General features: G+C 37.3%; 1 protein-coding gene across 3 annotated transcripts in view; it reads right to left on the reverse strand.

Annotated features, from left to right (window-relative positions):
• Window positions 1-24,553, reverse strand: part of Igf2bp3 (insulin like growth factor 2 mRNA binding protein 3) — a 136,038-nt gene that overhangs the window by 68,898 nt on the left and 42,587 nt on the right. For all 3 annotated transcript variants that reach the window (XM_076863399.2, XM_076863391.2, XM_076863381.2), the window contains exon 3: window positions 21,071-21,119. In XM_076863399.2, coding sequence (XP_076719514.1) covers window positions 21,071-21,119 — 49 coding nt within the window. The remainder of the gene's footprint in view (window positions 1-21,070; window positions 21,120-24,553) is intronic.

The raw sequence follows: 24,553 nt of genomic DNA on the forward strand, positions 1-24,553 counted from the left end.
CACTCACTAACTGAAGCAGCAGTTGTGTTTCCTGTATCTTATTTCTCCAGAACAGAGGGTCAGAGAGCAAAACCATGTGCAAAAATTCTCCATAGTGTTATGTTTTTGCTGATCACATGTGGCTAAATCCACCTAAGACAAACTCATTTCTAATACACTCAACTCTGTAAGAGTAAAAAAAAAAACCCACAAAGCATCTTTGAATGATATCCAGGGAGGTGATGATGGGCTTGGAGACCACTGCTGCCCTTGTCCTGCTCCTCCAGGATACATATTGTGAGAAGCACAATGCTGTCAACCAGAGCTTTACTTCACAAGCACCAATTCTGTCCGACCAAGAAAACAATCAAAGGGACACGCAGAACAGAAACAACCCAGCCTTGGAAAGCAGAGCATGTAATAAGAGTTCATCCTTCAATTTCATTCCATTTGTTACAGGCACCAAAAATTCTTCAACACACTGAATGTTTGTGTACCCCACCCCGGCGCAATTTATATGCTGAAAAATCTAACCTGCAAGGTGGTAGAATTAGGAGGTGAGACCTTTGGTAAATCCATGAAAACAGAACTCCAAGAATAAGATTAGCACCTTTTAATGGTGCACGCTTGTAATCCCAGCTATCTGAGAGGCTGAGGCAGGAGGATCATGAATTCAAAGCCAGCCTTAGCAAAAGCAAGGTGCTAAGCAACTCAGTGAAATCCTGTCTATAAATAAAATACAAAATAGGGCTGGAGATGTGGCTCAGTTGAGTGCTCTTGAGTTCAATCCCTGGTACCCAAAAAAAGGGAGAGGGGCCAGAGAAGTCCCTCATCCCTTCTGCTATGTCAGGACTCAGAGGATGGCTATCTAACAACAATGAAAGCCCCTCACCAGACATCAAACCTTCCAGGACTTGGATCTTAGACTTCTCAGAACTGTGAAAGATAGTACTTTTTTGTTTGCCAGGCACAGTGGTGCATGCCTATATAATCCCAGCAAGTCGGGAGACTGAGAAAGGAGGATCTCAAATTCAAGGCTGGTCTAAGCAACTTAACGAAACTGTCTTTAAAAAAAAAAAAAAGCGTTAGGGATGTACCCCAGTGGTAAAGCACATCTGACTTCAATCCCTATGACACCCCCCTCAATAAATAAATGTTGTTTCTAAGCCACCTAATGCATGATAATTTATCATAGCAGCCCACACAGGTCCAATCAAATACCTAAGGGCCCAAGCTTTATTACTTCAGATAAGAACTTCAAAAGCCACCTCAGGACTCTGTCCCAGGGTCTAGCCATAAATAGTAATGCAAACACATACCTAAGCTAACCATATGCACCACAGCAGAATGACTACATATGATCCAAGTTAGCTGGAAGCTCCAAAATGGTACCAAAACTAACTTTTAAATCACAATTGAAGGAAAAGTCTCTACAAGAAAATGCATTAAATTGTTCTGGTACTACATACTAGTAATCAGAAAACTCAGATAGTAGTCCCCTTCAAGTCACGGTGCCCAGCAGCCTAATCCCTCCAGCAGGGCTGGTCTTCTCCACTCAAACCCACGGAAAAATAGCTGCCAAAGGAAATCCATCATCAGCATCACCAGCATGAACTGCTAGAAACCTGGGTACATCCTACCCTGTTATAGGAATGATCTTGGATCACTAAGACTCAAAGTGTAAAAAATATAGCAAGAAGTCTTCTGAAATCAAGGTTTGATAAGTTACTGTTTTGCTGGGTGCAGTGGTGCATGCCTATAAATCCCAATGACTCAGGAGGTTGAGGCAGGAGGATCACAATTCTAGTCCAGCCTCAACAACTTAGTGAGACCCTATCTCCAAATAAAAAATTAAAAGGGGGCTGGGGATATAGCTCAGTTGGTAGAGGGATTGCCTGACATGCACAAAGCCCTGGGTTCAATCCACAGCACCACTAAATAAATGAATGGAATGGAATAGAATGGAATGGAATGGGGAGGAACAGAACAGAATGGGAGATGGAGCTCAGTGGTAAAAGAACCCCTGGGTTTAATCCCCAGGAACAAGCAAATAAAAAGTCACTGCTTGCTTCCACAAGGGTTGTCATAAAGAAAATACAGATTTTTAAGTACATAAAGCTAAGAAGAAATAAAAAACAATGAGGCATGCCCGTTAAACCGTACTGCACATTTCTGTCATAAGAATGGATCCCTGCTGGTCACAGTGGCACATGCCTGTAATCCCAGTGGCTTGGGAGTTGAGGGAAGATAATCCCTAATTCAAAGCCAGCCTCAGCAAAAGCAAGGCACTAAGAAATTCAATGAGACCCTAACTCTATATAATAGGGCTGGGGATGTGGTCAGTGGTTAAGCACCCCTGGGTTCAACCCCCATACCAAAAAAAAAAAAAAAGAAGAAGAAGAAGGAGGAGGAGGAGGGAAGAAGGGATCCCTTTAGTAAAGGCAGTTAAGTTCATTTCCATAACCATAAACTACTTTCAATAAAAAGTACTGTATTATTTATGACAAACAAAGGAGGTAGGCTGGGTGCAGTAGCTTGTGCCTCAAGTCCCAGCTACTAGATACAAAATAAAGAAGGGAAGTTGACGTGGAGAATCACTGCAGCCCAGGGTTCTGAGGCAAACTGGAAAATATAGAAAGACCCCGACTCAAAAAGAAAAAGAAAAGAAAGAAAAAGAACTAAAGCAAACAAAGGTGGTGTTGGGATTAAAACATTTGAGTATTTTGCTTTGGATGATGGACTAAATCTTTAAAATGAAGAATTTTTCAGAAAACAGCCATTCTGGGTGATGGCAGGGAATAAACCAAGAGAGGAAGTTAGACCATATCACAAAAGACAAATTCTAAGGCAGAGATTAAGCATTGAGAAACTCTTTATAGCAGATGGACAGGGATTTCATGAATGCTAAATATAAAACAAATCATGGTGTGTCTGTTTTACTTAAAAATTTCATTTTTCTAATAACTTATTCTCATATTTTATGAAATGTAGCTGGTTGGAAATTTAAAAACAGCTGAAAAAGTAGAAGGACTGATTCCCAGTAAGAAACTTCACTTCTTAGTGCATCATTAGAAATCTGTGGGTCCTTGGTGGTGAGAAAAAGGACCTTCAGTGACACTTGATAGGTAGAGAGCCAATTTGTCACACACCCTGAAGTGTGTAGCAAACCCTGTGTCTTGCACAGCTTTTGAAGGTCCTAGATATTTCAGAATTCCCTTTATCTGAGCTTACAACCTAAAATTACTTATTGTATAGTTTTAATACATTCTGAATCTTCCAAAATGGCAACATAGGTCCCCCAAGATTCTATTTTTATCTGCTTACCATCACTGTAGAAATTCACTTAACTGAGACCAATACAACTTTAAGTTGCCCATATGTTCTTATATGACCATCAATCAGTCCACTGAAAGCTTTTTTACATATGATACAAGCACTTAACGATTTCATTATGCTGAAGCTCTTGTCCAAGTACATTTTGTTTTGCTCTGTTTTTTTCAACTGTGGTACAAGTCACAAAATGTACGATTATACAGTCCAGAGGCATTAAATACATTCACATTGTTGTGCTATCATCAGCACCCATTTCAGAATTCTTTTTATCTTGCAAAACTGAAATTCTATCTATACTCATTAAGCAGTAATTCTCCATCACCTCTTCTCCCACCCTCAGCCACGGCAACACCGTTCTACTTTCTGCCTCTATGATATGATTATTCATTTGTATGTTTTCTTTGAAGAAATGTCTATTCATGCCCTTTTGCCTTTTTAATCAGGAATTTCATGTGTACTTTGGATGTTAACCACTTACCAGGTTATGGTTTGCAGGTACAGGGTGGGGAGGAGTTGCTGCTGCTGCTATCATTACTGCCCAAATTCAGAGCAAGTTGGGTCAGGGAGGAGACAGTCAGTGTCTGGGGTGTAGGGTCAGCTACCCATGCTCAAATATTTGTGTACTGAAATATTCTGTTTTAAATGGGTTCCCTATTATGTCTTTCAGGCATTACTTGGACATTATACCAATTTTGACATCATGTATGTAAGTGGTTAACTTTTCTGTGAATTTTAGTTTAGGATTATAATTCAGACACTACACAGGAGGAAATTATAGATCTGAATAAAGAAACTCCAATAAAATTGATGTGGAAGTCATTAATAGACTTGGAGGGAATATCAAAAGTCATCCTCATTGTTACATTTGAAATTACAGAACTACATACAGTTTATAATGCAGTGGCTAGAGAAAGATTTGGAGGTCAGGTTGACTAGTTTGAATTCCACTCAGCCAATGTTAGCTGCAAGAATTAGGCAAGTTTCTCCATTTCTCAGTTACTTTTTTCCTTTTTCTTTAAGGTAGGGATAGGACCATTTCCCTCCATCTAGGGTTAGGTGTAATAATCAAATGAGATCCACCCAAAGAGGTTCTCATACCTCCCTCCCCATGATTAGTGTGCCCCACTCGTACACTATTCAGGTAACCTAAATCTGAAGGCATAGCAGTAATAAGGAAACGAAGAGCTAGGAATGTGATGATAAGCATAAACGTGAAGGAAGAAAGGACCAATCAAATGCAAGCTCCTTGAAAGGAGAGGGCGGGGCCTATGTGACCATGCGTGCACACTGGGTGTCTAGGACTGGAGGTGGTGGGACTCCATCCAAGCCATGCATCTTGCACAATGCGCCTTACCTATTCTGCGGGGAGTGGAGATGCCCAGTGAAGGGAGTGGAGACCATAGGAAAACTCACCCACACACAAGAATCATAGCACCAAGATTAAAGAAGGAAAAATTGTTGCGGATGAATTTACAAACCGGAAGAATAGGATATCTTAGATTAACTGAAAACAGAACCAAGACACAGAAAATTTAACCAAAATCACAAAACCTTGATTTCATGTAACAGTGTACAGCATTTGTTTGTTCTGCAAGCTTTTCTGTTGAGCATTTCAGCAAATATTTAGAATAAGATTTATTGTATAATCTTAAACAACACGGACTCAAATGGTAAGCAGTTGTTAAAAACTGATGTTAACTCCCAGTGTTTTCTTGTTATGTCCTTCACTTGAGAGATATTTTGACAACCCAGTCTGTGTAACATGAAAGAGGCAAGGTGTTCTTATGAAATGAAGAAGTCTTTAGAGGAATGAAGGCTGAAGCTGGAGAGAATGATTCTCAAATTATGTTTAATTATCTTGCCATGAATCTGGTAATTTGTTTCACTTTTCTCAGAAGTTAGGTCTTGTTCTTTCATATATTATCAAGCATCTCCTCATTATGAATTGGTAGAGCTGATGGGGGGGGGGGGGTATCACTGTAGCTTGCTTTGGTATTTTAGTAAAGTGGGCAAGAGTCTGTCTCCCTCTTTAGTGGGCACCCAAAAACCTGTAGTAGCAAGTCACTGGCAAGAAGTTCCAACATCTGGAATTTCTAGAGTTTACCCCAAAAATCAACTGACATTTCTAGATGCTTGATTTTTAAATCGTATCCTTGGAAACATATTTCGAAAGAGAATGTTATGAAAGAATGTGTTAATAGACTGACTCAAATTTCAGCACTTATCAACCTTTGTGTTATTGGTAACAAATGAAATCAAAACTGTATCCTGAAAAATCCACTGTTCCTTTAGATATGATGTTGCCCCTAGCTGCGTTAGAAACTCACTGCAGCTGGGCATGGTGGCACACTCCTGTGACCCCAGTGGTGCAGGAGGATTGAGAGTTCAAAGCCAGTCTCAGCAATTTAGCAAGGACCTAAGCATTGTAGCAAGACCCTGTCTCAAAATGAAAAGGGCTGGGGACGTGGCTCAGTGTTTGAGTACCCCTGGGTTCAATTCTTAGTTTAAAAAAAAAAAAAAAAAAAAAAGATCTTTTTTAAATTAAATTGTAATACAATTGCACAATGTACGATATTTATTGAATGAGTTACATTAAAAATAAAATTCCTGCTTTATTATTGTTCAAAAAACAGTCTTTTTTTTTAAGGAGTCTGAAATATCACATTCATTATCATCAGCCAGAGTATACCTATTAAACAATTTTGATCTTTGTATATTCAGGTACATGTAGGAGAGGGTAGGGGTTGTGGACACGAAACATTCACCAATGGAAGAATTTAGCAAGTTGAACACAGAAGTGTTCAGAAGCTGGTTGATGATGGCCAGTTGCCAAAAAGCATCACACACCTCTGTTCAACCAGGCCACTGAACATCTACCATGATCTATCAGACAGGAACCAAAAACCAAGGAACCCTGAAAAGGAATCAGTGTCTAGGAAATCAGATGTCTAGGAAAGATCACAGAAAACTAAATGCTCTCCATAGAAGGACAAATGAGGCCACTCAGCAAGGCAGAAACAACAGAGGGGGAAATGCCCTAACACTGAGGCAACCCTTGCCTTTCTGGCTGCTGATGCTAAAATTAGAAATAGGATTAAGAGTGCCCTGCTGTTCCCAATTTATTACTCCCAGGTAGGGAACTTCTCCCTCTCCCATATTAACCTTGAATATTTTATTCATTAAAATCAGAGGTTGGAAGCAATAAGAGCAACAAGAAAAGGTTTCTACACACTTCAACTGAAAGGATGTGCATTACATATACATCTTTAGTGCTGAATCACATGGACAACTCAAATACATGTTCTTTTTTAAAACAAAGTCTAAGGAGACGTCACTTAATCTAAGGTTATCTACAAGTGAGCAGTGAATTTTAAAGCAATTTACTTGTGAGCAGTCCTCTGAGAAATAAAAGGTTCAACCTGCCTCTTTGGGAATTTAGAAGGAACAAAAAATTATAGTCCAAGAAACAAAAACTAACTCCAGTTTCTTGATCCAGATAAAACCAAACAAGTAAGTTTTCCCTCTTTCTTCCATTGAATGCAGCTACCAATTCTAAACAGAGTAATAAGGTAACTATTTGAAGACTCTGGAAAGTAAATGATGGCAGATGAGTAGAAGAATTTGTAGTAGTACTGACCTTGAGGTAGTCTATTTACCATTTTTCTTCTTCAGGTATGTCCCAGGCCAGACTCCGGGCAAAACAAAATTTTGAAAGGTCTTAGTGGACATAGAAAATAACTTAGGAAAAAACCTGTCCTAGCTTCAGAGCAAGAAGAATCACTTAAAGCTGTGCTGAAAAGGAGGAACCCTGGCTTCAAGAGAATGGCTGGACTCCTGTTGCTATAGAACCAAAAAGGGAAAGAAGCCCCAGAGAACCATAAATACTAACAAGATCATGGAGAGGGAGGAGCCCAGGAAAGTCAGTAGGAAATCCTGAGTTTAGCCCCCAAATAAACAAGCTTGAATGCAAACAAACAACATACTCGGGCTTTTGAGAGCTTAACCATGGGATAGAGTGGCCAGGTCCTGGACCGGCAGCCACTGGGTGATGCACATGAGACCAATCCAAAGAATACTTCAAAAGCTACAAAAACACAACAGAAATTGGAACCCTAACCCACACAAGGCTGTTTGCAACTTGCAGCCTGAACTCAGCTAAGTAAACTGTACCTAAGATGGAATCATCAGAATTCTCCACAGGGAATAAACCAGACCAGAGTCTCATAATATTCAAGATGTCCACAATACAATCCAAAGTTATGTGGCATATGAAAACTAGAAAATCTAGACTCATGAGATAGACAATGCAAATGGCAAGAATGAAACAGACGTTGAAATTATCTGTCAAAGCCTTTAAATGCAAAAAAAAAAAAAAAAAAAAAGCCTTTAATGCAATTCTTATATATTTAAAAAAAAAAAAAAAAAAAAAAAAAAAACTCCACAAAGGGAAAAACAGAGTCTGAGAAATAGGAGATAATAATAAATTCACTGTATGGGCTCACAGCAGACTGGATTACCACAGAAGAAATTGTCTTTGCCCATGAAGACAAATCAATAGCAATTACTCCATTTGAGCAAACAAGAGAAAACAGACTGAACAAAATGAACAAAGACTCAAAGACCAGTGGGAAAATGCAAAATGCCTAAATTCTTGTTACTGGTATCCTAAAACAAGAGGGAAAAGAAAATTTTTGCAAACAAAAAGAATTTGCAAAAATGATAGAAAAGGTATTCCAATTTTGGCAAGATGTAGATCTGTAGACTTAAAATGTACAGTGAATCTCAAACAAGACAAATCCAAAGAAATCTATCTATAGATATACATCATAACTATTTATCAAAGGTCAAAGGCAAAAAAAAAAAAAAAAAAAATCTCAAAAACCGCCAGAGAAAAATGACATTACTTACAGGGCAGTGGTTCTTTAAAGAGATTTATATTGCCTCCAAAAGGATATGTGGCAACTTGTGGAGGCAGAGATCTGCTGGAATCAAGTGAGCAGAGGCCAACTGTGCTACTAATGAATCCACAAAACACAACAATGCTCTGTCTTTAAGAAACATATGTCAGCTATTAGGCTATAGTCTCAAAGTAAAATGATACAATATACTCTGCATGCATTAATCAAAAGCTGGAATAATATTTAATTGCAGACAAATTAGAATTCAGAGCAAAGAAATTTACCAGGGATAAAGAATGACATTACATCATGATAAAAGTGTGAATTTACCTTTGAAGACAAGGAATACTAAATGGATTTAGCAATCGGGTTTCAAAATATGAAACAGGGCTGGAAAAAAAAAACACTTAAATCCATGATAATAGTGAGAAATTCTAATATTCCATTCTCAGGAATGGATAAGTAAAATTCAACAAATATACAGAACTGAATAGCATCAACCAACTGGGATTAACCTTTACAGAGCACACCACCCAATAACATGAGACATCCACCATCCATGAGAATATGAAAAAAATCTACCTCAAAACTATACCCATAAAACAAATTATTAATAGAATTTCAAGAATTATAAAGACACAAGATAATGTTCACTAGCCATAAGAGATTTAAACTAGAAGTCATTAACAGAAAGGTAATAGGAACATCTCCAATCATTTAAAAACTATAAATAAAAAAAAAGAAAATTATAAAGACATGTAACTTCTTAAGAGTGGGGTAGGGGGGAATCAGTGAAACCAAATGCTGGTTTGGGGGACTTTTGTTTTTTTGGAGGGAGGGTGATCAAAGATGGAAAAATGGATAAACCCCTGGCAAGATTGACAGAGATAGAAAAGAAAGTGAGAGCAAGAGGACAAAATTTACCATTGTCAGATCTAAAAAAGGGATATCACTACATCCCCCAAAGGAAGTTAAAGGTTAGTAAGGGAATATTACAAAACTCTATGCATTTCTATTCAACAATCTGAATAAAACAAACCAATTCTTCAAAAACTAAATTGCCAAAATTATTCAAGATAAAGTAACCAGAAGAGTCCTGTTAACTATTGAAGAAATAGTTTTAACTTTAAAAAAATCTAAGGTTTTGAAATTCTTTGTTCAGCTGATTTCACTAACAAATTCTACCAAACATTTAAAACCACAAAACCAATTCAGTATAATAACTGCCAAAAAAATAAACAGTTTCCAAACTTTTTTTCCCTCCTTCTGTGTGATGGTGGGCCTTGAACCCAGGGTCTTACACATAGTAGGCAAGTTCTCCACCACTGACCTGTATTTCCAACCTCTTCCAATATATTTTGAGGTTGTGTTACCATGGTAACAAAAAATCAAAGACAATATAACAAAAAGTACTCATGAATAGAGAAGTCCTTGATTTGTTAGCAAACTGAATCAAGCAATATATGAAAAGAGTAAAACACCACAGCAAAGTAGAGTTTACATGGTAGGAATGCAAGGTTGATTCAATATTTGAAAAATATTATTTATCGTAACAGCCTAGAAAAATTACATGATCATATCAGTTTATGCAGAAGCAGCACTAGAAACAATCCAACACTCATTGATCATATAGGCTATCAGCAAATGGAGAATAGAAAGAAGGCAATATTTTCAACCTGGACATCTACAGGAAAATCTGCTAACATTTTTATGTAAGAGTAAAGATAATATTTTTTCACAAAGATTGAGAAAAGAGTAAGGATGTTGGGGTCCTAGTCAATGCTTATAGCAAGAAAAGAAAAAGAATGGAAAGGAAAAAAATAAAACTGCCTGTTAGTAATGACATGATTATCTAAGTAGCAAATCCTTAACTTTAAGAACTAATGTTTAGGAATGTCGAAGGATATAAGTCAATACACAAAAATCAAACATTTCTCTATATTAAAAGCCAAAAAATGGAAAACAAAAATTAATATTTGCCCATTAGCATAACTAAATAAGTGTTGGCAAGGATATGGAAAAATTAGAACACAGTACACTATTAGTAGAAGTGTAAAATGGTGCGGCTTCCATGGGAACAGATGGTGGTTCTTAAACTAAAATAGGGACTGAGGTTGTAGCTCAGTAGTAGAGCTCTTAGCTAGCATGCAAAAGGTCCTGGGTTCTAGCTCCAGCATTGAAAAAAAAAAAGAGAGAGAGAGATATTAACATTAAAAATACTTAAATTGCAAGCCAGACACAGTGTGTGCACCTGTGGTGTCAGCTACTTGGAAGGCTCAGGAAGGAGGATCAAGTTAGCCCAAGAATTCAAGGCGAGCCCAGGCATCAATTAGCAAGACCCTGTCTCCATTGCATAACACTCAGCAATTCCACTTCTGGGAATGTACTCCAAAGAAATGAAAGTAGGGTATTAAAAAGATATTAGATCACATATTTCACAGCAGCATTATTCACAATAGTCAAAATGTAAAACAATCCCATGTTCATGGATCCACATAATAAGATATTATTCATATCTACTTAGCTTGATCTGCTACTTGTTTATACCATGGCAATAATTGGACCCAAATTCTCATTTGATTCATTTCAAGTGCTCTCTGTTTAACTACGTCTACAAAAAGTAAGGTCTTTACATGTGAAATTAGTAGCTTTATATAAATAATTGTTTTTAAAAATAAAATATTAAAAAAAAGAAAATGGAGGGAAAGAGTATGAAGGAAGAGAGGGAAGATGGAGTCCTTTTTTTCTCATATTCATAACTTCAATTTCATCCCACCACAGTTTTGGGGGGACTTTTTGGTTTTTGCCTTCCCCCCCTCCCAGTTTATGCCATTTGGTAATCTATGTGATTTATGATTGATTCCTTCCAAATAATCTGATTGTCCTTCTAGATGAGGTATATGGTTATTATTTGACTTGTTATTCTGCCATGCATTCTTTCAAAATGTGCCAAGTGAATACAGTCCACTCTCTATTGAGCCTCTCCTTCTCCCACTTAGCATATATTTGGCCACAGAAAACGGCAAGTATACAGGCGTTTTGAAAGTTTCCACGATTTTGGAAAGAATGATAAAAATCCCATGCAGAATAAATAAATAAATAAAGGTTTTTAGAATAGGCTTTTTAAAGGGTACTCTGTCGACTGGCCACAGAGCTCTGGTGTTTGGATGACAATTACCCAATTTCCTAGCCCCAAGCAGTTAACTTCTCTTCCTCCTAGTCTTCATGCATGGATTCACATTTAAGACTAACTGTCAATCTGAACTTTGAAGAAGTATAGAATCATGTAAAACACTGCCCAGCCAAGCATGGTGGTGCACACTTGTAATACCAGCTACTTAAGAGGCTAAGGCAGATCTCTTGAGACCAGGAGTTTAGGGCCTTCCCCAGGAAGGTAGGGAGGGGAGCTCTGCCTGAAATACAGATGAGAGATTTATTTACCAATTATTTCTTCTTGGATTGGCCATGAGTGCAAGTAAATACTACTGAAACAAAAGATCTCTCCATTTACAATGAGAACTTAATAGGTAGTCTGTGTTGTTGGTAGTTTGACAGAGTATATTCACATAGGTTTAGAACGCATATGCAGACTGTGAAATTTAAAGAACAGCTTCACAATTTAGCACGAACACAGAACCCCAAAACTGCCAACCCTGCACCTCCTAAACGTAGGAGCTTGAACACACGAAGCAGAAGCTGCCTGTGTATCACCCCTTATGAATGATTGTACCTACATGCTAGTTTCTCCATTTAAAAATATGAGCTACCTTTAAAAGGCTGAGTTAAGACTGACTCCTCTACAGGAAGGTGGCCAAGGGTATAGGAAAGAAGACCAAAGGAAGCATCAAAGAGGAAGCAATTAAGGACGCTTGGTGTCCTTTGGCCAGAAAGGAGAGGAGGACTACAAGACCAAGCCAGTGTGACTTCAGCAGTATTAAAGTTCAGAGAGAAGGCAAAGCAATACTTTGAGAGGAAAAGAAATTTGGTTTTAGATACCTCGAGTTTAAAAGATACCAAAGTACGTTTACTTTCCACGCAGAAACAAAAATGCAAGAGACAAGTAAAATTTGAGATGGTTTTTAAAAGGAAACAGAGAAAAGTTCACTTAGGAATAGAAAAGTACATGCCACAGAATGTTAGAGAAAAACAACCAAGATTGAGAAGATCTACAGGGAGAGGAACTGAAGGCATAAAAATAACACAAAAATGAACCACAACAAAAGGCAGTGATTTGATCTCCCAAGGGCATGATCACACAATGACCTTCAACACCATTTCCGAAGCAGCCAGGGCAGAGCGGAGGGCCAACCCTAGTCTTTTGGGACAGGAAGATTCAAGATAAACCTGGGGCTTCTTGTACCACAAAATTAAGGAAGCTAATAACTACTGAGGTGGCATCAAAAGAACACTGACACTAACTTGAAGCTAGCAAGGTCCTCTCAGGATAATGTAAACATCATTGAGAATGATTCCAATAATACTGAAACCTAATAATATTTAAACCCGTGAGCTTGTAGTTTATACAAATTCACTGCCATCCTTCCAGAATGCCAACACACCCAAAGGGGTGAGGGGAGGGTACCAAGCATTTGTCCCATTTCTTTTATACAAACTATACCTCAGAGTATTCTAACAACTATTGAGGACAAATTCCTCCTTACAAATGCATTCCAACTAATAAATGAAGAAATGGTAGAGCTCAAATACTACTAGTTCCTGCAAGTACACAATAATGAAATCTAAGCAATGATCAATGACATTTCACATCACAAAGAGACAGACACTATATACTTCCTAATTAAAGAATATATACCATCTATATATCCTTTTGTCTTGTCAAAATAAACTAAAAGCAAACTTGTGTATAATCCAAGCCCACCAGGCATCAGAGGAATGTGTTAAGTGACCACATGTGAATATAATTCAGCAAAATAAGAATGTGGAACACTATATAGAATAAACCAACTTAAAGGAACAGGGCGGGGGAGCTGAAGGGTTGGATATAGTGGTGCACACCTGTAATCCTAGTGACTAGGGAGGCTGAGCCTGGAAGGATTGCAAGTTCAACCTCAGCAATTTAGGACCTTCAGCAACTTGGCAAGACTGTCTGAAAACAAAAATTTAAAAGGGCTGGGGGCATAGTTCAATCCCTGGTAGCGCATGGAGGTGCGGGGCGGAGGCGGGGGGGCTATTGATGAGAGGATATGCAGAATAACCAAAAAGATCAACGAATTTTTGCCAGGCATGGTGCATGCCTGTAATCCCAGCAACCTGGGAAGCTGAGGTAAAAGGATCCCAAGTTCAAAGTTGGCCTGGGCAATTTAGAAAGAATAAGAATTTAGTCTCAGAATAAGAAGTGTTGCCGGGCATGGTGGTATATGCCTCTAATCCCAGCAATTTGGGAGACTGAGGCAGGAGGATCGCAAGTAAAAACTCATCCTCAACAATAGCAAGATCCTATCTCAAAAAGGGCTAGGGATGTAGCTCAGCAATGAAGTGCCCCTGGATTCAATTCCTGGTACCAAAATAGACAGAGACTGATTTCTATGGGTTGAATTGTGCTCTCCAAAAAAAAAGTCTTAATTCCCAGTATTTCCAAATATTACCTTATTTGAAGAGTCTTTATGGGGGCAAATTAAGTTAAAATGAGGTAATTAGGGTGAACATAACTGGTCCTAATAAAAAGGGGAAGTTTGGCAACAGACACAGCAAGAAGACTACACCACAAAAATCAGAGTTGTGCTGCCACAATCCAAGGAACTATCAGAAAGCCAAGAGAGAAGCTTCAAACAACTCCTTCCCTCATAGCCCTGAGAAGAGGCCCACCTGAAGACAACCGAGCATCCCTGACTTGGGTCTCCAGAAACATGATACAGTGAGTTTCTATTGTTCAAACCTCCCAGTTTATGTTATTTCATTATGGCAGTCCTAGTAAATAAGACAGAGTATCTGTTAGGGATACATACCAAAGTCTTTAATAATGAGGAGATATAATGTTTAGGATTTACTCCAAAACAACCTAGAAAAGGGGACAAGTGTAGATGTACAAATAAAGCAAGATTGTTCCCCCCATACTTACAATGGTATAACTGGGCTTCATTAGCTTATTTTTGTGTTTGATATTTTTATAATAAAACATTTAAATAAAAAGCAAGAAGACCTTCAAGATCACCTCGGGGAGGGGGAAACACACACAACTACAGAAGTACAAAAAGAAAACAAATGTCCAGGGATCACAGCACAAGGTCTTGGAAAGCTCATGGAGAGAGCAAGCAGGAACCAGAAATACTTGCCTCACATGCCTGTCATAGGAGACTGGAATTCTCCTGCGTGCCAGTCACTAGATGATTTCTGAGAATGAAAGGTCTGACCCACCCCAGAGCAATCATGCACAAAATACCTACTGTCCACAGTTCCCTAAACACCAGAGTTTTCCAAAGACACTCATCACTCCTTCATCACTCAAAGCCAGAGTCTTTCCTCCAGACCTGGCCATTTCTGACAGGTTCCCTGTCAGACTTTCAGGATCATGTTGAGAGCAAATTAGTGATAACCGCAAGAAAGAGAAACTTACGTTTTGCAGTAAGTTTCCTGATAGAGCAACCTGATTATGGGCTGGGTATGCAGCTCAGTGGTGGAGCACTTGCCTACAGGTGTCAGTGTGGGTTTGATCCCCAGTGCTACCAAAACAACAAAAACAAAAACCAGAACAGAAACTCTGACCTTCTCCACCACATGACCTGGACACTTTCGTTACTCCACATCTGTGTAATCAGTGGTCTCATCTATGAAGTGGGGACATAGGACTGTTGTGAAGATTAAAACAGGTCAATCTGGTATCTAACGCCCAAGCACTCTGTGTTGTCATTTGTCATGTGATCAAAGTCAGGCCATCGTGAAGAAAATCACCACCCACATACCCAGTTATTATCAGCTTCTGCTTTATTTAGAGCTCTAACTTATCCTTCAATCTTTATGTGTTATTTCTAACATTTTACATTAGTGATTTCCATTACTTCTGGCTTGGTTCATGGTTTATATCAACTCAACTGCCTTTACACATTTTCTGTTTGAGTTCAAGTACTTCATGTTGTCAGCTTTATATTATCAATTTTACTTAAAATGTTCTGTCTTGGGGTTGGGGCTGTAGCCCAGTGGTAGAGTGCTTGCCTAGCACATGTGAGGCACTGGGTTCAATCCTCAGTACCCCATAAAAATGAATAAAATAAAGGGATGTGTCCATCTACCACTTAAAAAAAATTTTTTAATGCTCTGTCTCATGCAATTTCTAGCTAGCATTAATTCCTGTAACCATCATGAAATAGCTAACAACTGACCACAGCACTGAAAAACAATTTACACTTGGACAGAAGAATGACAGGTCCTATCTTTACAGATGGTAACATCCTCCGTAGACCCCGTCCTAATCTCTTCACTTGAAAGTCACCCCAATGAACCCCAACCCAAGATAGTCTTCTCTCTGGATTTCCTCTCTGAGCTATTTTATATTAACTATGGTATTATTCCCCCACCACCACCAAAATAGATAACGTGGCATCACTATTTTCCTTATTTTTCTTAAATAAGGTCCCCTCAGTTTCCCTTTTTCTGCCAGAGCCTGGCTTACTGACATTGCCATTTCTACTCTTAATAGTATAGCCTGACCTCCTGAGAAGGGAGGTCTCCTGCAGTCAGTCTTTCTTCCTACAGTCAGAGTTCACACAGACAGGAAATAGACATCCTTGAGATGTTACCAACCTTTAGAAGCCGTTATTAATCTTATATATTATTAATCTTATATAAATTCATGACCTCTACAACTCATCCTTAAGTAATCTTCTAAATTCAGAGTGGATGACATAATCTCTCATTGTAAGTATTTGCTTCATCTCACATGAAGATGATCATTTTCTAAGGTTTCTACCTTATATAGAACATGTGTTTTGATTTGGCCTGAAATGTGGGCATCTTTCCAGTACCCTAGGGTTTTAGCCAGAGTGGGTGGCTGATGTGAGAGTGACTCAGGAAGACTCTGCTGCCCTTTCCTAGGACACCTTGATATTCATGTAACACTCCCTACACCACACTAGGGAAGAATTAACTGTTTTTAACTCTAAAAAGAAAGCCAAAGGTGTTGTAATACTGTAGAAGTCAACTTTCTCTGAACTGGTTTTTAGGCTCTGGATTTAAAGGTAACATCATATACAGAAGTATTCTGTTAGGGCAATTCTAGGGCCCTAAAGAAGAAGAGGCTTTTAAGATTTCCTATAAAATCCACTTAGTTGCAAAAATTGCTTCAAGCACAGAAAGAAGCACCAAAAAGACTTTTAAAAGATCATTAACCCATTAAGTTCCAAGTTTTCAATATTTGCACTCAATAGGTTATGTTGCTCAGTTTAAGGTTTTACAGATGTTCCACATCTGGGACAATGGGACAAAATGGATTAAGATAACTCTGCTCTTGGGGTGGGGGCAGCAAGCAATATTTTATACTGCAATTTTCACCTGGACCTTTGGGTGTTTCATTGTTAGTATACCAGTTGCTTACCTCCCATGTCAAGAAGCAGAGCCCAAACCATCAGCCTGTATATACCCGGAAGATACTTCAACTATAAAGAGTCCCCCTTATTCCACTGTTGGGCCCAAAAGGCAACTTTCACTTCCTTAATCATACCACACAACACATACTGAAGAAAAAACTTACGGTGCTGAAACCCTTTCAGAATTTTTTCCTAACATATTTGTCTTTCAAGTTCAATTAAATCCAGGAAAAATTAAATATCTATGTGTTGAGATAAAGCCAAAGAACACTCTGTATTTTCCAGCAAAAAGGAGATTTTATAAAATGCATCCCTACTAAGTACTTGTCAGGCCACATATTCAAATCTTTGTCTTGGAAATACAATCATTTCAGTCATGGGCAACATCAGGGCCCCATCAGCAGATAAAAATCTTACAATACAGGTGTGACCACCCATACCTCACATAGGTTTCCCTAAATGTGAACTCTGGAAACATCACTCCATTAGCTTCTGTCACGGACCCCAAGAGAGTGCTGCTCTAGTTACTCTATGACTTTATTTACATAGTTAATGGGTCATACAGTTCAAAGATGATATGGCTTCAGGCATTTCACTGAGTACTTATTAGAAATCTTTATTATTCTTATTAGACAATAATAGTGAGATAATAGGATTAGAGAAAATTTTTCCTTTTTAGAATTTTGAGTTTTTATTTTTATTATTTTTTTTAATATAAAGAAAGATATTCCTTAAATTTAGAAAATGGGACCCACTTAGAAGTTGAGTAGGCGGAAAGAAAAAGGACCATCACACATGCTTAAAGTTAAATATTTTACTAGGCCTTTATCACCCCTGCCCCAAGCATGGTGTTTAATGAAGGAGGGGCTCCCTTCATATATAATCGATTCTTTTGTTGGGTGGTGGGGTAGTTAGGGGTTGAACTTAGGGTGCTCTACCACTGAGCTTTTAATTTTTATCTCCAGCCTTTTTCGTTTCAAGACAGGGTCTCACTAAGTTGTCCAGGTTATTCAATTTGGCAATCCTTCTGCCTCAGCCCCCTGAACAACTGGGATTACAGGTGTGAGTCCCAGACCTGACTACAAATCTACTCAAGTTCCTAGGCAAAAGTGTAAAGAACAAAGTTTTCTCCAATTTCTCATCTACATTCCACACATTTGGTGACAAACCTTCCTAATTCTCATAAGATCCTTCAAAAAATTAGTTTCCTCATGTCATATCTTTATCTGCCATAAACACTTGGGTAGAGAAACATTTGGTCAATCCAGTGTCCAAAAATGATTTACCATCATTCAAAACTAAATGGTTAGAATGCACACAGTATGCAAGATACACTACCCAGAGAACTTGAGGAGTCCCCTTCTCAATACTTGGTCATAAAGATAAGAAACAGAAGTGGGGTTGAGAGGGTAGCTCAGCAGTAGAATGTTTGCCTATCATGTGTGAGGCCCTGATTCTATCCCCAGAATAATAGTAATAATGATGATGACGACAAAAGTAAAGATAACAGTGGTATAAAGTTAACTGTCCAGTTACAAATCTTAAAGCAGCACTGTAATCTCACATGTGTTTCTGTATGGTCCCAGATTCTGTAGTCCCAGCAGTGACCTCACAGAAAATGGCTTATGATGACCAGCAGAATGATAAGGGGGGTAACCTTCCACTTCTAGGTTAGAACTTTGAGTACCAAAATTATTAGTATCCATTAAGCTCTCAATTGCAGATCCACTCTTGGGCTTCGTGATGCTGAGGTAGGACTCTTCGCACTGTTCACCTTTCCCAGCTGTTCCCTGTCAGTTTCTGTAGATAGAAAGAACTAGGAGACTAAGAAGCAGGAGGGCAGAGAGAGAGGACATGCACTCTCCTGTTTGTAAGCTGTTCTTCTCAGCACTGCACTGTTTTAAGAGCAATAGCACGCATAATCCTATTTAGTGTTCAATGAAACCTAATGAGGAGGCTACATTAGAAATGAGGAAAATGAAGCGCAAAGAATTTTAAAAACCTGTTCAGAAATCATATAACTAGACCACCCAACTAGAAAGTAGCAGAGCCAGGATATAATTTCAAGACTGACCCCCAAAGCTACAATGTTTCCTACAAAATAACACTATAAGGCTTCTTCCAGGTACTCCAAGCTGTTCCACAGGCCTATTTACACTGTTCACAAGTAACTCACTAAAGGCAAGTGCTTGCTTTTTTAACTTCCTAAATCTTATTAAGTCCCCCTTTCCTTTTTCATGCCTCTTCTTATCTGCAAAACAGTATCATTTGTCCTGTGGATTGTCCCACATTCTGAATTTGGCTATTTGTTTCTTTAAGGCATCATTTAATCTGTCCCTCCAATATCCATATTTCTTGTAAAATCCAAGTTAAATGAAAACAAAATCCAGTCAAACCCCTTTTTGAGGCAAGAATATTTTGTCTATGGTGCTATGTATTTTCTACTCCATCAAGTCAGGAGGTACATAATGTCTGGTTGTTCCTCTTTCTGTGATCCTAAAATTAATCAGTGGATTCAAAGCCTAATCCTTCCATTGTAATAGGAATCTGGGACTCTAAGTGCAAAATTACCACAGTCTACAGTAAGGCTTAGGCCCAAGACAGCTAGCATACCCACTATAATGGTATAAATAATGATATATGAAGTGGCCCTTCTCCAAAAAGAAATAATAAATGGTATTCACTCAAGTCTTCAATAAAAGGAAACACAAGTTCATCCCACTCCTAACAGGTCCTTAATAAATTTCCTTTTGTTGATCAATATATCAAACAATTAATAAATGTTTAAAAGGAGATCAATGGTGAAGAGTTCCAAAATCTAGTTGCAAGCTTTTTCTGTGTTCTTCCTTAATTATTTTAATCTTTTTGCCCACATTTTCCCATTTGAAAATGAAAATGTCACCAACTGGTGATACCTCAAAGGACTATGGAGAAGGTAAAACAAACAATGAAAGTTAAGAAAAATTAAGTTCAGCAAATAAAGGTTTGTTTCTCTTACTTAGATTAGATTTTACCCTAAATGAGGGAAAACCTTGAGAAGCCACAAATCTGAATAGATACTATGAAAGAATTAAAAGAAAACTCTGCCATTAGCCTGTAGCAGAAAGGATAATGTACTAATAACTTACCTAAGATTGGCTGCAACTATTAGACTATTAAAAGTACATTATATTACATGTAATTCTTGAACAAAATATCATACTAAATCACATTTGAAATCATATTTAATATGGCTCATCCTCAAATAAGGGTATCAAACTGCTAATCTTGATACCATGACAGCAGATTTGGGGACCCAATCCCCAAGCTACTAAATGCCACAAGCAAACAATCTAAAACAGGAAAATGTAGGAATTTAATCTTTTATCCTTTTTAGATGGAAACAGTGACTTATTTTTAATACATAGAATAACTTGAAACATTTAGCATATACCAAAAAACTAATCCTTTCCTGCAAAGCTTAAATGCAATAAAATTATTCAGAAGATAACGTTGCTTATAACATTCTGAGCACAAATTATTTGTTACCAACTGAGGGACCTTGGGGAAATCAAACTGTAGACCTTCGTTCCTCAACTCACCAAAGAACCTTTTTAATCATACTTTGATTTTTCTAAGTGCTCTGGTTTAGTGACCCATCACATGTCACTTCAGAAGACTGATCTGAAACACACAAAACTAGTTACTTTTTGATTTTTATATTTGAAATACATAAAAGCTGAGAAGTTTCCCTGCAGCACCTTCTCTAAGGCAGGTTTTAAGAACTTGCAGAATCCATCATCTGGAAGAGTCAACTGACATTTTCTTTGATCTCTTCATCTACTATTGCCTCAAATTCTCACCATGACATCCTTACAATGCTTTAGTAGATGCTGACACAGGCTATTCAATTCTGCTACATAGTTTGTGTTTATACATCATCACTACAGTGCCACCATCTGAGCAAAAGGAAGCAGAATAACATTTCAAAATAAAGTGAAGGTAGCACTACTCATCTTTTAAAAAAATTGCCATGAGGGATCTTTGTAGTTCAATACAATTGACAAACTCACAAATCTCCAGATGGAATGAGGAAGATAACCTGGTAATTCAAGACTATGTCAACTTTTTTTTTTTTTTTTTTTAATTTCCAAGACAGATTTGTAAAAGATATACCATATCATTAGGAAGAAAAACTCACATCAAGACACAGGCCATAAGAGAAGGATTTTGTATTATAGCATACCAGAGAATTGAAGGAAGGAGGAAAAAACCCTGAAAAAAACTAAGAGCAGTAGACTTTGATATTTGGATCTTAAATTCAAATATAGAAATTCTTACCTCCCACTGTAAATGAGGCGGGATATTTCGTATCTGAAGTTTCCGAATCCTGCAGAAGAATTAAAACAAAAAATTTTAAGAAAAACACAACATGGAAGTTTAGAAACTGTATGAAATACCAATATCTTATTAACTATATACCAACATATAATGAAAAAATGTAGCCCAATGAAAAAGTTAATTGTAAGATGCATATTGAGACCATTTGGGGATCTGGCATTATTGGATTATGACATTTTAAAAGTCACTAAAACTAGCAGAAAAAATGTTTGAAAAACATTTTGTTGGATGACTACATTCAAAGTTCAAACACTTTCTCCTAAAATTTAGCCTCACAGGACACAAAGTCCAGATGTTTTTATTCTGAGATCACAGCCAAGACATGAATAGAATTCAGGGAACTCAAAATTGGGAACAAGTGGTGAGAATCACATATTTTCACTACCCCCTGACAAAAATTTAACACTGTCTTCAATTATGAATGTAATAATAAATCATGGAATTATAATACATGTAATTTTGATATCAATATAAATCAGATATTTTCGTGTCACATTAAGTTGTTAGGAATCTTTAAATGTCATCTCCACTTACTGCAGTAAGATGCAAATAAGATTGCTAGAACTTATTACTTAACATTAATCACAATACTACTGAGTTTTAAGTTTGCTAACTGTGGGGCTCGGTGGTAGAGTGCTCACCTATTATGCACAAGGCGCTGGGTTTGATCCTTAGCAACACATAAATGTAAAATAAAGATACTGTATCAACCTAAATCTAAAAAATAAATATTTAGTGGGAAAAAAGCTTGCTAACTGTATTTCAAAGTTATTTGTTTCCTTTATAATCCCTATGTATTTCATACATTTAAAAAGATCCTAAGAAGAGGTGTATAGGTTTCAGACTGCCAAGAGTCCATAGTAGAGAAAAATGTTAAGAAACCCTACCTTAATCCAAATGCCTACATTAACACATACAATTATGTGAGACTGTACTAGAGATGCCACATACCCATAGCCCCTTAGTAGTAAGGAGTAAGTAAGTAAGAAGTTTTAGTTATCTATTAAAACCAATAAAAATTTTGTGGAATCAGGCCTCTCTGACTACATTAAATATCATCTTAAAAAATAAAATAATAAAAATTACAACAAAATCTGACAGGGGGCTGGAGTTGTGGCTCAGTGGAGCGCTTGCCTAGCATGTGTCCAGCACTGGGTTCAATTCTTAGCACCATGTATCAATAAATAAAATAAAGGTCCATTGGCAACTAAAAAATATTTAAAAACACACCCTGACTGGAGATATAGCTCAGTTGGTAGCATGCACAAGGCCCTGGGTTCAATCACCAGCACCACCACCACCACCCCGCCAAAAAAAAAAAAAAAAAACTAACAACGGAATTTGACATCAAGTGAAAAATTAGACTTCTTCAACTTATAAAATTTAAAAACTACAGTGAATTTCCCTTTCCAGGTCAAATAATTCATGTTTTTCAAGTTCCACAGTAAAACACCAGTTTACACTAAAGTCAGACTAGTTCTTTGCCTCTTCCCTTTCCTCAAAAGCAAAAGAATAAATGCCGCAGCTGCTACCTATTCATCTGAAATGCCAAGGAAAATATAGATGAACCAAATTCAGGGGCACCCTATTTGCAATCATAAAAAGGATGAGGAAAGGGAGAACCACTATGAAATCATTTTTATGACAAAGCAAATCATCAAGGAGCAGTCTACCAAAGAAATGGTAAAGGGAATATCAATCTAAGGAAGGAAAACAATAAAAAATTAAAACCATCTACTTAGAATTTGCAGATTAAATACTAGTTTGAGATTTGTATAAAAATAATTCAAGTGTTCATAATTGTAAATACTGTGGAACAGGGACTAATTTTCTATAACAAAAAAATGTTCCAACATACAGATTTCAGAACTGTTATATATTATTTTAGCTGACATAAAAGTTACTCACACTGTGTAAATATTTACTCAGGGTAACTAAGGATATAAGAATCATTTGCTACACATATGCAAATACTCATCTATTTTAATCAAGCATCTGACACCATAAGGATAGGAAGCATAGTTTTAAAAAATTAACTATTCACCCCTATTAAACTCAATTTGGGGAGTACAAAACTTTTCCCCAAAAACACAGAAATATACATGCTGAATTGAGGTCAATTAGCAGATGATTATTCATATTATAAAAACAAATATCAACTTCTCAGGGCTTTCAGGAAATTCTTTAAATAAGATATTCTTTTTGTAACATTAAAAGGAATCCATTAGCTCTATTTTCCAAGGAATTTCTACTCATTCTTCAAAGTGTACATTCAACATTTATTTACTTGAAGTTACTCCAGAATAACTAGTTCCCTTAAATGGTTGTCCAGTTTCCATTATCTGATTCTCTCAAGTTCCATTTTAGACAAACATAAAAACTAATTCCATACAGTTAGTGTTCTGACATCTAGAATTCCATTTGCCCAGAAACTAATCTCACAATTTTACCTCTGATTCCTCTGCTCCACTCTTACCAGTACAAAAGCCGAAAGACTCAACATGAAAACGAACCAACCTATGGCATAAATGGTACTCACAGAGCACAAAAATATGAACTTCCGCTATGGAGAGGACTTGAGAAACTCTACCCCACCCCTGTGCTGATCAAGTTGGCTGTATACCGTTAAACACTATCACCCACTTCTCTACCACCTCCCACCTGAGCTTTTAGAACTAGGTTTCATTTAGATTTGATTTAAATATTTAGAAGTCAAGACAATAAATATTGATGTTTTAATTGACTGTTTCCACTACATTATTAAATTATTAAAGCTCAATTCAACCATCAACAAAATAGTGTTTCACCTCCACCCGTAACACAAATAAGCAGGCTGCATACTCCTTAACAACAGGGAGTAAATTAGACTATCTTGCTCACTGTTGCATTCAGAGTCTAGAATAGTGCTTGACACCTGATAAGCACTCTATTGATAAAATCTGTTATAATACATAGAAGGGAAAGGAAAAAAAAAATCACAAGATTCATGGATCCGCTATCAAGAAACATTTCCAGTGGTTTTTCTTGCAGCTTATAAAGTGAGAAAAACAACTGCTGCACTTAAGTTCGAGGGAGAAAAAAACTGAATTATTGAAGTAGTCACATTACTAAAAGAAAAAATCCAACATAATCTATTTATAAATTAATCAATCATTTGGAATCATAAGAAAATTTAAGGATTTTCTCTCTTGAGGGAAAAATGGGATTAAAGTTCTCAGACTAACAGATAAAATTATTTTTTAAAAGGCTTACTGTGGGTCTGGGAGTATAGCTCTATGAGACAGCACCTGCCTAGCATGCAGAAAATTTTAGAGTTCATCCCCAGCACCACAAAATAAACAGAATGCCTAACCATGCTTGAATATTAGTTACCATAAAAATTCAATAAGTTATTTATTAAAGCAGATTTAATTACAAGATAAA

Source organism: Callospermophilus lateralis, chromosome 1 (genome assembly GCF_048772815.1).
Source record: "Callospermophilus lateralis isolate mCalLat2 chromosome 1, mCalLat2.hap1, whole genome shotgun sequence".
NCBI classification, from domain to species: Eukaryota; Metazoa; Chordata; class Mammalia; order Rodentia; family Sciuridae; genus Callospermophilus; species Callospermophilus lateralis.